Source organism: Urocitellus parryii, chromosome 11 (genome assembly GCF_045843805.1).
Source record: "Urocitellus parryii isolate mUroPar1 chromosome 11, mUroPar1.hap1, whole genome shotgun sequence".
Taxonomy (NCBI): Eukaryota; Metazoa; Chordata; class Mammalia; order Rodentia; family Sciuridae; genus Urocitellus; species Urocitellus parryii.
The window spans coordinates 65,169,784-65,185,400 of NC_135541.1; the positions used below are offsets into that span (position 1 = coordinate 65,169,784).

The 15,617-nt window shown below is 39.3% G+C and overlaps 1 protein-coding gene across 1 annotated transcript in view; it reads left to right on the plus strand.

Annotated features, from left to right (window-relative positions):
* The window catches only part of Dnai3 (dynein axonemal intermediate chain 3), a 50,524-nt gene extending 41,150 nt beyond the window's left edge, over nucleotides 1–9,374 (plus strand). Inside the window, exons 18-22 of the mRNA XM_026406137.2 lie at nucleotides 2,515–2,645; nucleotides 4,126–4,330; nucleotides 5,787–5,882; nucleotides 7,052–7,170; nucleotides 9,231–9,374. Of these exons, the coding sequence (XP_026261922.2) occupies nucleotides 2,515–2,645; nucleotides 4,126–4,330; nucleotides 5,787–5,882; nucleotides 7,052–7,170; nucleotides 9,231–9,374 (695 nt within the window). The remainder of the gene's footprint in view (nucleotides 1–2,514; nucleotides 2,646–4,125; nucleotides 4,331–5,786; nucleotides 5,883–7,051; nucleotides 7,171–9,230) is intronic.
* Nucleotides 9,375–15,617: the final 6,243 nt, after the last annotated feature.

A 15,617-nucleotide genomic window follows, 5' to 3' on the forward strand; every position in this document is an offset into this window, starting at 1 on the left:
AGTGATCTGGCCCAGAGGCCTTGGCACTCCACTTAATAATTTAAGACAGCTTCATTCATTGCTGAATGGCCAACGGGTCTTTCAAAGAACAAAAGGAAGAAAAAGGTTTTATGGGCTGTTATTTTAAAGAACAAACCTGGGCTGGGGGTTTAACTCCTTGGTAGAACCCTTGTCTGATGTATGAGGACCTGGGTTTGGTTCCCAAGCACTAAAAAGATAAAATAAAAAAATTTAAAAATCCCCAAACCTTTATTGTTATGGATATTGCTGTCACTGCAGTTCCAGACTACAGAAGGGCCTGCTCACCAGGGTAAGGAAGCTTAGTTAACCCTGAGGGCAACACCAGACCCTGAGACACAGGGGCAGCAGCAAGAAGACAGCCACTGGTTTCCAGAGTCTCCTGTCTTAATCTACTAGGTCACTTCAAGGTGGCCTTTAGAAGTATGTCTTCTGTACTGTCTTCAAGGTTGGGCTCTGGGTAGAGGAAAATTGCCCTTTTTTTTTTTTTTAATCCAGAAGTGCTATGTTTACATTTTTATTTATTTATTTTTCCTAATAAGTTTTTTTCCAAAAAAATTTTAATTGTGGCAATATACACAGAAACTTGCCATCTTAATAATTTTTAAGTGCACAATTCAGTAGTGTTAAAGACATGCACATTGTTCTGTAACCAATCTCAACTCTTTCTTCTTGCAAAACTGAAACTCCACACCAATTAAACACTAACTCCTTATCCCTCTTTTCCCTGGTCCCTGGTGACCACCATTCTGCTTTCTGTCTCTAGGAACTTGTCTACTCTAGGTACTTCATATAAGTGAAACCATAAAGTATTTACTCTTCTGGAACTGACTTATTTCATTTAGCATAATAGCCTTAAGATCTATCTACAATGTAGCATGTATCATAATTCCTTTCTTTTTTTAGGACCGAATAATATTCCACTGTCAGTTTACATCACATTTTATTTATCCATTCCACCACCAATGAACACTTGGGTTGCTTCTACCTTTTGGCTATTGCAAATAATGCTGCTATTAATGTGCATAGAAAAACTCTTCTTCATAAGGTCTTCTAAGATGTAGTAGATCTTTTTATACTTCATGTTCCATCAGTGTTCTGGGGACGGGAAGAACAACCCCAGCTCCCACATAACTACTACAGTGAGATTCAGAACAAGATCGTGATTTTGGTGTAAAGTAACTAGACATTTTGGTTTGGGCTTTGGCATGAGGAATGGGGAGCATCGAGCTCTGCAGACAGGCCTGGGAGAGAATAAACCCAAGCAAAACCTTCCTGTGCTCTGGGTGAAGAGTCCAGAAAAGTGGGAAGACTCTGTGGCCTGGGGCAGAGACTAACATCAACTCTGATCTTCCATCCGGAGTGTTCCTTCTTTAGTGCCCTCCCAACCCTTTGCAACAAGTGGCAACCTCACAGAGCCAATTACTCTCATCAGAAATGTAGCTTTTGGGGCTGGGAATGTGGCTCAAGCGGTAGCACGCTCGCCTGGCATGCGTGCGGCCCAGGTTCGAACCTCAGCACCACATACCAACAAAGATGTTCTGTCCGCCGAAAACTAAAAAATAAATATTAAAATTCTCTCTAAAGAAAAAAAAAAGAAAGAATTTTAGCTTTTGTTCTCAGCACTTCATCTCTTCACTCTCCTTGTTTGAGCAGTCTCCACATCCCAGCTCACATATATTTCTTGATAATCCACTTTTCTCCACTGCACCTTAATCCAAGCCACCTCCCTCTCTCCCCAGAACTACTGCAGCAGCCTCCCCTATTGTCCCCTCTTCACCTCTACCTGCCTCTAATCCATTCCCCCACAACAACCAGAGACCCTTTAGAACCGCCCATCAATTTGTCTACCTTCTAGGACTCATTAAAACATACTACCCTTAGACTAGACTCCAAACTGTCCTGCAAGACCCTGCATGGTCTGGACCTTTCCTGGCTTATGTTGTGATTACTAAACTCTGGTGCTGATTTCCTCAGGTGTACAAAGGTATCAAACACTTTCCTCCTCAGGACTTTGGTGTGTGCTGTTCCCTCTTTCTAGAATCTTCCTCCACACCAATGTCTTCCAGTGTCCATGACTTATCGTCAGAGAAGGCTTTCTGACCATCAGTCTAAATGACGAATGTTCCTTGTTACTTTTTTGTAATATTTTTTCTTTCATAACAGTCTTTACCATATTTTAATTCTATATGTTAGGATTTATTTACTGAGCATCTGTCTTTCCCGCTAGATTTTTAAGCTCCATGAGGGCAGGATCACATCGTTTACTAGCCATTGTTTACCCATCCATCTTGGCACATGTAGGCAATCTACAGATAATATTTATTGATTCCCTGAATGAACTAATGAATGAGTAAATGAATAAGAAGACGAAGTATTCCTCTGAGCCTGAAAAGTGGCCCTGGTGGGAAATTCTCCAGACCTTTTCATAGAAAGATGAGGAACTATCCCTTATAAATTCATTCACCCCCAAAATGGTCTTTTCCACTCCAACAGCAAAGAAACCAGTGAACATCTACACTGTCCATGATGGAGCTGTCCACACTGTCCAGAGGTCACCTTTTTACAATGACATTGTCCTCACCATTGGTGGGTGGAACGTGGCTATTTGGAAAGAAGGTGTTATGGTAAGTGGCCTGTGAAATGGAAGAGTCGAGTCGGGATGTGGCCCTTTGTTCTTGGGAAAGACAATAGGAACAGTGGCCTGTTCTGACATAACTGCCTTTGGGTACTTTTTTAGAAAAATTAGAACAGATGGCCTGCGCCCCAGCTTGTCAGCAGAACCACCTTAAGCCTTTTGAAAACATCCATTTGCTTTTCTTTCCTGCGGGCAGTAAACAGCAAAGCAAGTCCCTTGTTCTCCGAATCCTTTTCTTGGAAATACACACCACAGGCGGTTGACTTGGCTGGTGTTTTTGCCTCCCTTTAAAATGCAAGATGGGAGGCTGATTCCTGGATGGAGTTCAACGGGGAAACACTGGGTCTATCATCTTCTGCTCCAGCTTTTCTTCTGGAAGGTTCAGAAAGAGGGAATAAGTGGGCTCAGAAGTCCATCACCAGGCAGATGAGAGCCTGCCAGAGGCATGCATGGGTCACAGGGAGGCAGGAGGAAGAGTCTGGTCAGAATTAGGAAAGGGGCTGGATCCAGGTAGAACATAGATTTCTTGACCCTAATGGTTTCCCCTTTGCAACTCTAACTTACACAAGTAATAGAGAAATGTATGTGAACATTTGTACAAATTTGTCACTGAAAAAAATTGGAAACTACTTAAATATGCATCAACAAATGACTTCTACTTTATAACAATCTACATCTGAATGTTGACATTTCTTTTTACAATGAGCTAGCATTGTAGTTAAAGAAATAAAAAAAGAAAATTCAGGCAAGATGGTTCATAGACCATGCGGGCCAAGACCCTCATAGAGACTGAAGGAGCCGGGAGACATGGGCAAGAAGAGGTTTGAGGTTTCACCTCTAGAAGTCCAGGAAGCCATGATACCTTCTTTTTCCATGGGAAAGGTTCCTACCCGTGTATTAGAGGGTATGAGGCAGGTGGTTTAGCTTAGTCCCTGCAGATTCCCATATCAACCTGGTTTGATGGACCCTGGCAGTTGGTAGAAGACATATTCCAATCATCTCTATGAAAAGTTCCCCAAATCAGAAAATTATCTCAAGGTAGATACATAAAAGACATAATCTCAAGATGCATTGGTGGTCTAAAATCTCTTCCAAATACTTTTGTAAGCCATCAGATACTCTCATCTGAAGTTAATTAATTAGAATTTGCCAGCTCAGCTCTTGATTTTCAACATGTGTCTCACAGCTGGTATTGATTGGCAGGTATTGATAGGACCCTCAACAGCTCAATTGGAAGGTTCAATCTTGTTTAAAAGCAACTAAAACAAGAAAAAAATGACCTATGAAAACAAATAATAAAGAAAAGAGCTTTTTTGTATTCAACCCTCACAACAAAAAGACTTTCCAGTGGGATAATTTTGCTGTTAAATGATCGTGGCCAGCTGAGTTATACTTTAAGAAAATCATTGTGTTTCTCTCCAGTGATAACAAATGCTTTTAACCTGTCTTTTCAAAATTTTGCTCGGAAGTATGGACCTCTCCTTCAGTCATGCTGTGCACCAAAAAGGTACACCTCAGGACACTGGTCCCTGACAAGGCCTGGAGTTTTCTATATTGGCAGAGAAGATGGATACATCGATGTCTGGGACCTTCTGGAGAAAACCCATGAACCAGCTCTGTCACAAAATATTTGCATAACTATGATCACCAACATCAAGCCCTGGACCTTTTCCTGTATGTTAATTCTAAATAAGTGAGCTATATCCTTTTGGGTAACTGGGAAACATTTTGACATTCATTTGGAAAGTATCCAGTGTTTTCTCTCAGGTTTTGGTTTATCTTTCCACCCCATTCTCTCTTGTCCTTCCTCATTCTTTCCTTCTTCCATCTTTCCTTTCTTTCCCCTCCTTCCTCATCCTTCCCCTTCTCTCCTGCTCTCAAACCTTGGATACACCCAGAGCCTCCCATACTGTTTGGCCTCATTGACAATGATTTCTGATACACGTTTACCATGTCAAGCTTGATGGGAAACATCCTTCTTGTCCTCTTGGGGTCAGACAGGGTCATCCCTGAAGTTTGGCTACTTTTTGCTGTTTCTTTTCCATATAAAATTTTTTTGTCTCTTTTTTATTATAATTTATATTTTGTGACATTATGTCACTTTTATGATTTTTCCTGTAGGCTCTATCAAGCAGTTCTCTTCACGACATCAAATGATTCTCTGGGGTTATATATCTATTTAAACTTTAATCTTTGGATTAAGGATGAGGAAAAGGTAATATGCAGCAAAACAAGCATACACCCAGGACTGTGTCTATGAAAGAGCAAATTTATTTCCTTTTCCCCAATTTTTCTATTTCATTTAAATAGTACTTTCTGGGTAAATCCAGCATATTTGCCTTTTCTAAAAGAAGTTCCCTTTTGTTTCCAAAGGTGTACAGGCAAGAAGTTGTCGATCCATTTCTCTCAGAAACATTAGATTCAGAAACTTTGGTCTTCAGCTTCTGTAGCGTATCACAATCTGGGTACTGCATAGCTATATGTGTCACTAATGTATGTTTCCCTATCTTTGGTACAAAACATTGTTTTTGTACCTGCAGGGATCATGAGTCTAGGATTCAACCATTTGAACTAGATCTTCTGAAAATGAGAAGAAACTATACTGACATATATAATGAGATAGAAAATTAAAATTCTCAAACACTTAATGTATTTTGCCCATTTTAAGTGGTTCAAGTAAGCAATTCGGTTTTGTAATGAAGACTGTGGTTCTGGCTATGTCTTTGAATTTCAACTGGTATTCTTTTAGCCCTCAGGGTGTTTGGTGAAAATATGCTTCATGGCTTTTCTTTGAAAAATCTTTCCATGTGCCCTCCTTACTTTCAACTCTGACAATGAGCCCAGCCACAGAGAAGCCGGCTATCAGCCATACTCCTCATATGGATGCCAGGAAAGCAAGGTTGGAGGTGACAGGGAGGCCAAGGAAGACTCAGAGTCTTAGCTTTCATTTCATTAACTGGAAAAAATGACTTTTACATGTTTATATGTTTCAGTCATGAACATCTGATGAAGCTGCCAAGATCACTGTAACCACAGCACGTCCCTTGGGAAACCACAAAACAAAACACATTGCATATTTAGCCTCTGAAGCTGAATTTGCTGAATTTTCTCTCTCTTTTAAATCTTTCAGCTAAGCAACAATTTATAGCCATAGCTGACTATTATGGAACACTGCATATATTAGAAATTCCATGGACATTAAGTCACCCTTCCATCAATGAGGTTAGTGACTTTTAGTTTTGAAGATTTGTGTGACTAGACATTGCTGAGGCATATCTTAAAAGTGTGTTTAAAATGGCAGCATGTTTGCTTTATGAGAAAACAAAAAACTAATGCAGTAAAAAAAAAGGAGATATATTTCTCTTAATATGAGTTCAGTAGTTTGAAGCTAGAAAAAAAGACCTAACACAAGGTGGGAGAGAAGGCAATTAGATGAAGCCCAGAGTCATAGAAAAATCAGTTTGGGAATTCATAATCATAAATAGTAATGTTTTTAGATTTTAACTAAATTTTAGCCTCCCAATTTCAGTGAAGTTCTTTCCTTAGAACCCAGGTGACATTTTTATGCATCTTTCTGTCCTCCTCCTCCCACCTTAGTATATTGCAGGCCTCATATCTGAACTGACAATATTCTGCACCCCTCCCCCAAACCTGGTACACACTACCCAAGTGTTTAAAGCAATGCTAATAATGAGGTTATAAAAAAGAAAATCAATGAATAGAGATGCATAAGTATATACACAACCAACATTAAATGCACAGATTGTAACCCACTGCACATCCCAACAACAACCTGCTTACTGGCAGGTGACAAACTTTCCCTCGTCCTACTCAGGTTGCCTTCCTGAGGACTCTGCTGACTTTTCAGCTTCTGTTCTTATTTTCACATATTAAGCCCTCCAGGGGACTAGGAGTTCAGCTCTACGTCAGTCCCTTCAGGGTCTCCACTGATATCCTCATCTGGGTTTTCTAAGTTCAGTTGATGACATGAAATATCCTTCAAATCAAGGAAGAAAAAGGGGAAAATATTCCTACTATGCAATAGCAGTTATTTGCAGCCCCCTCCTTCCAACCTACTTCTTTCCTAAAAACCTCCAAGTCACAAGGACCTAAATCTAAGCACAGTTGCTCCCATATTGAGCTAGCTACTCTGGTAGTAGGCAGGTGGGTACAATTTCCAAATTGCATTCACCTCAAGGATTAGAAGCATCCCAAAGTAGATATCTCTCTCATGATTGGGTAGATGGTCACTAGGTCATGTCAGGATGGACTAAGTAGGTTGGTCAGGTAGGTGGCCTGCCTCATTACAAACAGCAGGAATTCTAAGAGTCTGGGACAGAACATAGAGCTTCCCTGTGGGTTACTGTCTCACAAGCCATTGTTTCTAACAGATAGCAAGTGTTAACTACTACTTCGAAAGAGAAGTCAAGCATCTGGAATATGTAGAACAGCGCAAAAATATTCGTGAGCAAGAAAAGAGAGAAATGGAACTAGAAATGGAGAAGAAAAAATTTGTAAGTTAAATTGTAGAAATGAAAGTTGTTTTCCCCTCACACCCATGGAAATATGTGCATTTGGCTTTTTCCCCCATTTCCACAGCCTTCTCTCATTATGAGAGTCAAGAGGGCTCTTCTTTGATTTGCTGAGCTTCAGTTGTCTCGTGTGGAAGATAGAAATATTAGTAACTACCTTTGATGATGATTACTATAAGACTTTCAGTTAAATAACCTGACAAATAGTAGACTGTCTTCAAATGAGAGCTACTATAACTATAATGGCAGATGACAGACAAGGAGAGAGTGAATTTTCCTATAATATAATATATTGGAGCTGTGCATGACACTTGAAATAGAGAAGAATTCGGTACAGGACACACCCATCTTTAATTCCACCAAAAAGGAACCTAGAACTCTAAATCAAGCTCTCACCCTCCTCTTTCTCAGCCTTTCTTTGTTTTTTTTTATGAATTCTATAATTCTGATCTTCATTTATCCACTGGAATTTGGGTCTTTTCAATAGTCTGTTAATTAAGCTCTTCTCTCCTTTTCCCTTGAGATTTTTACTTCTCTTTGGTTCATTCCATCCCTTGCCCTTTGTCACCAGTAATTTTATGTTTGGTCCTAGCAGTAGTCTCCTTATAGCCAAATGCATAGCATCCTTAATTATTCAGGTGAGACCTGAGTTCCCTGTTAAAAGCACCAACATGTGGAAATATCATAACATACTGCACTAGCCAATAGATTAATAATATCACTTACTGATAGATAACTAATTTGTGCAATAGAAGCAGAGGAACTCATTTCAAAAACATTGCTTACTTTTACAAATTATGCATTAATGCCAGTTAATTAACTCTTCATCGAGTTCCACTGCTACCAAAAAAAAAAAACGGTTTTAAGTTTTTCTTTTTCACACTTAAAAACAATTCAATGAAATTATGTGGTGGGATATATCTGCCACCCTTCCCTTACCCAAGTAATTATCCAAATTTTTTATGCGTGTTTATATATCATAGCAACAACTTCAAATTACCGACATCAGTGAAAACAAAGTAGAATTATGGAAATTCCAAAAAATAACTTGCATTTAAAATATTTTTTAAATGAGTGGATATTACAATAGTCATATCTTAAAATTGTGTTACTTTAAAGTTTCCAGAACCTTTCCAACTACTTCTTGTAACATCATTTCCATTTGACACATTATCTTCTTGTAAGTAGAGCTGCCACTTCTCAAATTTTCTCTGGAACTAGATCATGGATAAGTGAATGAATTTCAAAGGGCTCTTCTGTTACATTTTGATGATGAATAAAGTCACTAAGGAAAAACAATGTTAGTCAGAAATATCCCCTTAGAAAGGGGGGAATGAGAACAATAGCAATATGAACCTCAGAGGATTGCAGTGGGGATTTAAGTGAATTAAAATATTTCCATATTTCCAGCACTGAGACAGTGATTGGTACCTAGAAAGTGCTAGTCAGAGGTCAGGGGAGGATCCTACTTTCCTGGCTGGACTTCATGAATGCCCTCTGGATGCCAGGGATGAGGCTCAACCCACAGACCCCAGGGAAATGATACAGCATCTCTTTGCCACCATCGAGTCTGGACACAGCTCACTTCTCAAAGGATAATAATAATCACAGCTCTAACAGCATATGAAATGGGAATCTTTCTAATTGAAATTTCAGCTGGAGAACCAGAGCTGGGTAAAGGAGTAGTAGCCATGTGATCCACAAGCTATGCCTTTTCTATGGGATTGAGGGGAGGGAGAACTTCAAAAGGATTCTGCAGCCTGTAGTCAAGTTACTCTCCCTCCAGGCCATGAGAGCCAGGAAAGAGTTATGGGAAAGAGGGCTTTCTTTTATTTTTGGAGAGAAGCACTGGAGAGAGCCAGGCCTTCACTTCTCCCCATTTCCCCACCCCTGCACATGGACTGCCCTCTAGCCCTCCCACCCTCCCCGGCCCCTTCTGGAGAGCCCAGTCACACCAACTATTCAAAAACAGCTTCTTCTAATTCTTTGATGTTTTTATCTATCAGCAATTTCTAGAGATGTCTTGCTATTTTTCCTCCTAGAAAATATATCAGATGTCAAAAGAACAAGCGGAGGCTGAACTGAAATTGGAATACGAGGCTTATTTGGAGCTGGAAAAGAGTGTCCTCATCAATCTTGGCCTAGCCAAAGAGACAGAGAAGGTGCCATACATGGACATCATATAGGAAAGTATCTGAAGGGGTACTTGGGGGTGGGTCTCTGTGGGTCTTGTTTTATTTGTTATTTTGTATAAGATGAACTAACAAATTGAACATATGTAGTTTTACTTATAGGCTTTTATTTCATTTCTATTAAAGTATTTGGATTATAACAATAAAATATGTTTAAGTTTTGTACTGAGTGTGCACTGAATTTTGTACCTGCATATAAGAGTTTTCAACAACAACCAAAAAAAAAAAATGTCATTTTCCTGCCAGGAGACCCTCCCGGCTCAAATCTGTTCCTTATCTTCCTAAAAATAAAGCTGACTGGCACCTTCCTGCTTAGCCCTTTTATTAATTCCCCACAATCTATAATCCACTTCCCTTTACAGCCCAGTGTCATATTCTGTGGCAGCTCAATTTCACATGTTATCATTTCCTCCTTGTGCCTGGGTGCTAAACCCCCAGCACCACACCAACAGGACGACAAAGACAGTGGGTACCGGGTTCTGGCCACAACTCGGAGGAAAGTTTTTAGTTTTTCACCATGTGTAATGATTGGTATGGGATTATTTTAGATGACCTTCGTTAGATAAAGGAAGTTGTCTTCTTTCTCTGCCACCTTAAGTTCTTATTGTTTCTCATGAATGGATCTTAAACCTTATCAAAGGTTTTTCTATATCTACTTGGCATCATACTTTCTTTTAGTCAATTATTGAGCTTCTATGGTTAAATTAACCTTAGATAAACCCAACTCAGACTCCATCTGTTATTTTTTTTTAAATATGTTTATCTCTAGATTTTATTTGTTAGAACTGTGTTTAGCACATGGCCCTATAATTTGTGCAGTCTTACAGGGGGAGCTCTTTTTGGAGAGATGAACAAAAGCAATGTGATCAGTAGGCGCAGAATTTGATTTCTGCTTCTATTAGGATGAATTCCTATTAGAATTGTCTTCCTTTTTTCTGCACTTGGATCTTGGGTTGAATTCACCAGGTCTCATGGTCTTAAAAACTACCTGGACTTCTCCCCTAAAACCAAGAGCCACGGAGCCCTTTGACTCTCTATCTCCACTTGGAGGTAATAGTCATTTCAAACTTCAACATGCCCAAAACTGAGTGCCTGACCTTACTTCCCTCCAAAACCCATTCCTGACAATCCTCTCAGCCAACCACGCTTCTGGCTGCTGGAGCCAAAAAGCGCGGGGTCATCCTTCGCCCTCTTTCTCTCACAGTCCACATCCATCTGCTAACAAATCCTGTGGAGTACACCTTCATATACAGCCAGAACCTTATCATGTCCCTCCTCCCTCACAGCTTCACCATGGTCCAAGCAACCTTAATCACCAGGTTGGAGTTTGACCTCACCTCTGGTTCTCTCTGCTTCTGTGTCCTCCACCTCTCTTCTCTCTCTATGACAGCTAGGCTGCTATTTTTAAATGAAAGTCAGGTGCTATCATTCTTCCCACAGCTTCCTAGCTCAAGTTGTTACCGTGCCTGCAAGCCTCCGTGTGCTTCATTGTTACTGGGTCTCATCACTCACTCTCTCCTCCATGAGACCTACACCAGTCATGTTGACCTCCTATTCAGTAAATGTGTGAGGCATGTTCCAAACCCAAGGCCTATGTACTGCACCTTCTCCAGAAATAGTCCTTGTTTTATTTTCATGCACTCACTAAAAAAAAAAAAAAAAAAGTATTAAGTTTTTACTGTGTGCCAGACTCCACACTTTTAAACTGGTGACCAGTGAAGCTGATATTTGAGCAAAGACCTGAAGGAAGTGAGGAATTTCACCTATAATCTTCTGGAAGTGTATTCCATAATCCAGTCCTCCATCCCTCAGTGCAAAAAATGCTTAGACTACAGAGAACAGGTGTGGTCATGGGTATGTGACATAAACCACTACAGAGGGCTAAGCACTTTGTTTTCTCAAAATCAGGATTTTATTAGCATAGAAGATGGGGTAAATAATGAATATTGAATAAGTGTCTGCCTTGGTTATCAAGAAAAGAACTTCAGTGGTGCATGCCCATAATCCCAGCAGCTCGTGAGGCTAAGACAGGAGGATCACTAGTTCAAAGCCCGCCTCAGCAAAAGCGAGGCTCTAAGCAACTCAGTGAGAACCCATCTCTAAATAAAATACAAAATAGGGCTGGGGATGTGGCTCAGTGGTTGAGTGCCCCTGAGTTCAATTCTGGTACAAAATAATAATAATAATAACTTTGTATAGTGACTAGTATTTAGTAAGCCGTAAGTAACATTTTGCTATATCTCCCCTAATTTACAAATACAAAATGATTATAACATTTATGCTATAGAGACTAAACATGGGATTCATCATATTAATGACTACAACTACTATCAGTTTAATATATTTTCATTCAGTGTTTGGAAACTCAATTTTTCCAAGTCCTCTCATGTCCCTATCCTGTGGCCACCAATGGGGTCTCATTAGCAGCCAGAACCCAAGATTTGTGAATTCTTGTTCCAACTGCTTATCAGATATCTCCACCTTCTGTAAAGAGCCCCTAGGTGTGTCCAGTACCACTTGGGATAAAGATGGAGTCACGTATGTCCAAAAAACCAGCTGAAGACCACCAGGCACTCAAAGCTCCCTTCTTCCAAAATGCTAGAGTACATAATAACTTATGGCTGGGACAGTGTTCCTGGGAGTTGAAGTGGTAACAAGAGGCAAATACCAAGCAGAATTAGATGCACAAAGGATTTGCTGGGGGAGAAAGAGGGAGAAACAAGGGAGAGACTTCATCCCTCAATGCCCATCTGTATGAACAGAAGGAGAGAGGAAAGGGCAGAGGTCGTGCAGGATGTGTCTCAGGTGGCCAGATATGGTTTAATGATTTTCTTGTTCTTCCCTTTGACTCCAAGGCTTTGGAACTTGAGCAAACTCACACAGCTGCCATGGGATGAGATCTCTCGGAGGCTTTTCAGCCTCTCGAGCTGATGTCCTTTTCTCTGGCCCAGACCTTCTGTTTGGCAGACGTGCTACATCTCAGCAAAGAGCATGTTTGAGGCTCAAGCAAAACACCTAAATGGAAGATGTAGGAATATGGGCATGAATGAAAAAGAGTTAATTGGTGTACTTCCTTCCTAACCCCATGGCTCTGCCCTGTCCCCTGTTGCCCATTCCTTCCAAGCTGTACTTTGGGTCAATCTGGTCTTCTTTTTCTGTTCATAGGTTCTTTGTTCTTGCCTACAGGGTAGTAAAAATAGGGAGAGCTTTAGGGGCTGGAGTCCAGAGCCCAGCTTCATGCCCTGGGCAAGCTGCACTGTCCTCTAAGTCTTGGCTACCTCATCTATAAAATGGGAGTGGTGATCATACCTACCCCAACTCACAAAAATAATGTGAAGTACCTGAGCATTGTTGGCCCTTAATGGATGTTGTCTCCACTACTTGGTCTCAGGAACAAGGACACATCCACCAGTGTTTCCTCTGCCCCAAGTAATAATCTCTGATTTTAACATTTTGGTTACTATTAATAATGGGAATGTCTCCCACTCTTAAATGTGACTTAAGCAGCAACTGTGCACGTCTGGCTTAATATTAGCTTTTGATCATCCTGAGACCACAAATATTGGACACTATTTCAAATCTGAAGAGTAGCTTTCTGTTTTGCAGAAATTAAAATGCTATTTAAGAAATGAATCATTCTAATAATATTTGACTTATTTAGATCAAATTGAATTGTTATTCTGCATTATAAATCCTTTTTATTCACCAAGAAATGTGTAATGAAACCAGCATATTTTCAGGTCCTCAAATAAACACATCATCCGTGTGTACTTCAGATGGAAAAGCAATTAACTCCAGTAGTCAGTGGTCCATGAGCTCCTCTGCAGCTTTGCTAATCCACCACTGTAAATAATTAACATCTCTCTGTGCCCTAGTGCCCCAGAGCTCTGCCCAGGGTAGGCGGCATTCTACCCCGTTGCTAGGCTGCCATTGCCAGGGCAGATACTGTATAACCGAGCTAGATCCCTACTATGGAAATAAAATATCTCAGTGAAGGGCAGATTAAATCCTGTGAGATGAATCCATTTCTTGCATAGCTGATGAGCTGTTTGAGGGTCACAGGTTCATGTAAAACAAGTGCACATCATCAGTGCAGAATCCCACACACCCAACCAACTTTTATTGAGGAAACAATGGTTAAAAAGAAAATGTGTAATTACCTTCTTGTCAACAATTATGACTCAAAATATATACATGGTGAATATGGCAAATGATATAGGTTGTATTTCCCTGTAATAATGCCCACACTCAAATATAGGCAGAGAGTAAGGTTTCTCTAACTAACCTGCACTGTGACATTCTAGGATGTTTTTATTCTTTTACAGAGAAGAATTAGAAAAATGTAAAATAGAAGATTTTACATTCTCCCTTGTCATCTAGAGATACATTTTCCAGCTCTTTTTAGGGGCCATATTTTTTTAATTTTTAAATTTGTTTTAATTAGTTATACATGACAGTAGAGTGCATTTATGCATTTTGATATATCATACATAAAAGGGATATAATTTCTCATTTTTCTGAGTGTACATGTTGTTGCAGAATCACATTGGTCATGTAGTCACATATATACATACATACATACAGTAATAATGTCTGTTTCATTCTACTATCTTTCCTATCCCCACACCCCTCCCCCTCCCCTCCCCTCCCTTCACTTCCTTCTACCTAATCTAAGGTAACTCTCTTCTCTAGTTCCCTCCTTATTGTGAATTATTATCCACATATTAGAGAAAACATTCGGCCTTTGTTTTTAGGGGATTGACTTATTTTGTTTAGGCACTAGAACAGAGACTCTGTGCCTAATATAAGAAAAAGTAGGCCCAGATCTTCACCATGTAGGCCTAGGATCTGACTTCCTTAACAAGACCCTTAAAGCTCAAGTAAAATCAAGGATCAATAAATGGGATGGACTCAAATTAAAAAGCTTATTTTCAGCAAAGAAAATAATAATATGAGGAGAGAGCCTGTAGATTGGGAGAGACAATCTTTACCACATGCACCTCTGATAAAGCATTAATCTCTAGGATATATAAAGAAATCAAAAAATCAACATCCAAAAAAAAATAACCTAATCAATAAAAGGGGCAATATTTTTTAAGAATAATAATTCTCTTTGAAAAAAAATTGTTAAAATTAAACAATATAGAATCAAGTCTTAAGTGCTGATCGTCTGCTTTATTTCAGCCTTAGTACGCAAGCTAAATTATAAACTGAAATTGATACCAGCTTGTCATTTTTAAAGACATTTCTAGGCTGTATGGCTCTGAATGTAATAATAAAAAATGAATTGAGGATTTATCATTTTGATGACCAAATTCAAGGTTTATCCAAGTGTCAGCACAATTCAGCTAAGAGTCATGTCTGTAGGACTGGGCAATAGGTTTTCAATGTCGTCAGAACAGAGAGAGCCCAAGCTCAGCCACTCACTAGGTTTATAATGCTGGGCAAATCACCTTCATTTCTTCATTCAACAAATAGGATAATTCCCATGGCATGGAACTATAAAGATTAAATAAAACAAATGAAAGTAATTTGTGAAGTCTAAATGCTGTAAATATATGTGAAATAATAATAATAATAATAATAATAATAATAATAATAATGCTGAACTACTTTGGGATTCTGAGGTGACTCGAAGTATCAAAGGGAGTAAACTGACCTTTTTTGTAGTATATTTTTATTACAATGTAACTCCCAATAGCCAATGTTTAATTTTTTTTAATTTTTTAGTTTTATGTGGTGCTGAGGATCGAACCCAGTGCCTCATGCATGCTAGGCAAGCACTCTACCACTGAGCCACAACCCCAACCCTAGCCAATGTTTAATTAACATTCAACTTTCCAATACATTCCACAGTTTTAACCCATTGGATGAATAATTTACACGTATTAGTAGCCAATTAATTTAGTTTAACAATTATGTAGGCCCTAAAGTCTTATACTTGGAAAAAGGAAAAATAGTAAACATTATCTTAAAAGAAGAGCGACATCTGTTTAAAAAGTAGAAAGGCATTTTATGTGTTCTTCTCAACCCAATCTATATCAACAAGGGAAACATGTAAGCACCACTATATTTTATTTTTTCAAGATAACAGAATTTTGTTTGAATTTCTCCAGCAGGCTATCAGCATAGCACTAGGAAAGCAAACCCTACAAATCCACTCAAGCTCTACTAGGGAATATTGGTGAGGAGTTTAGTCCTCAGAGATGATACACTATAAACAGAGTTGGAAACAAA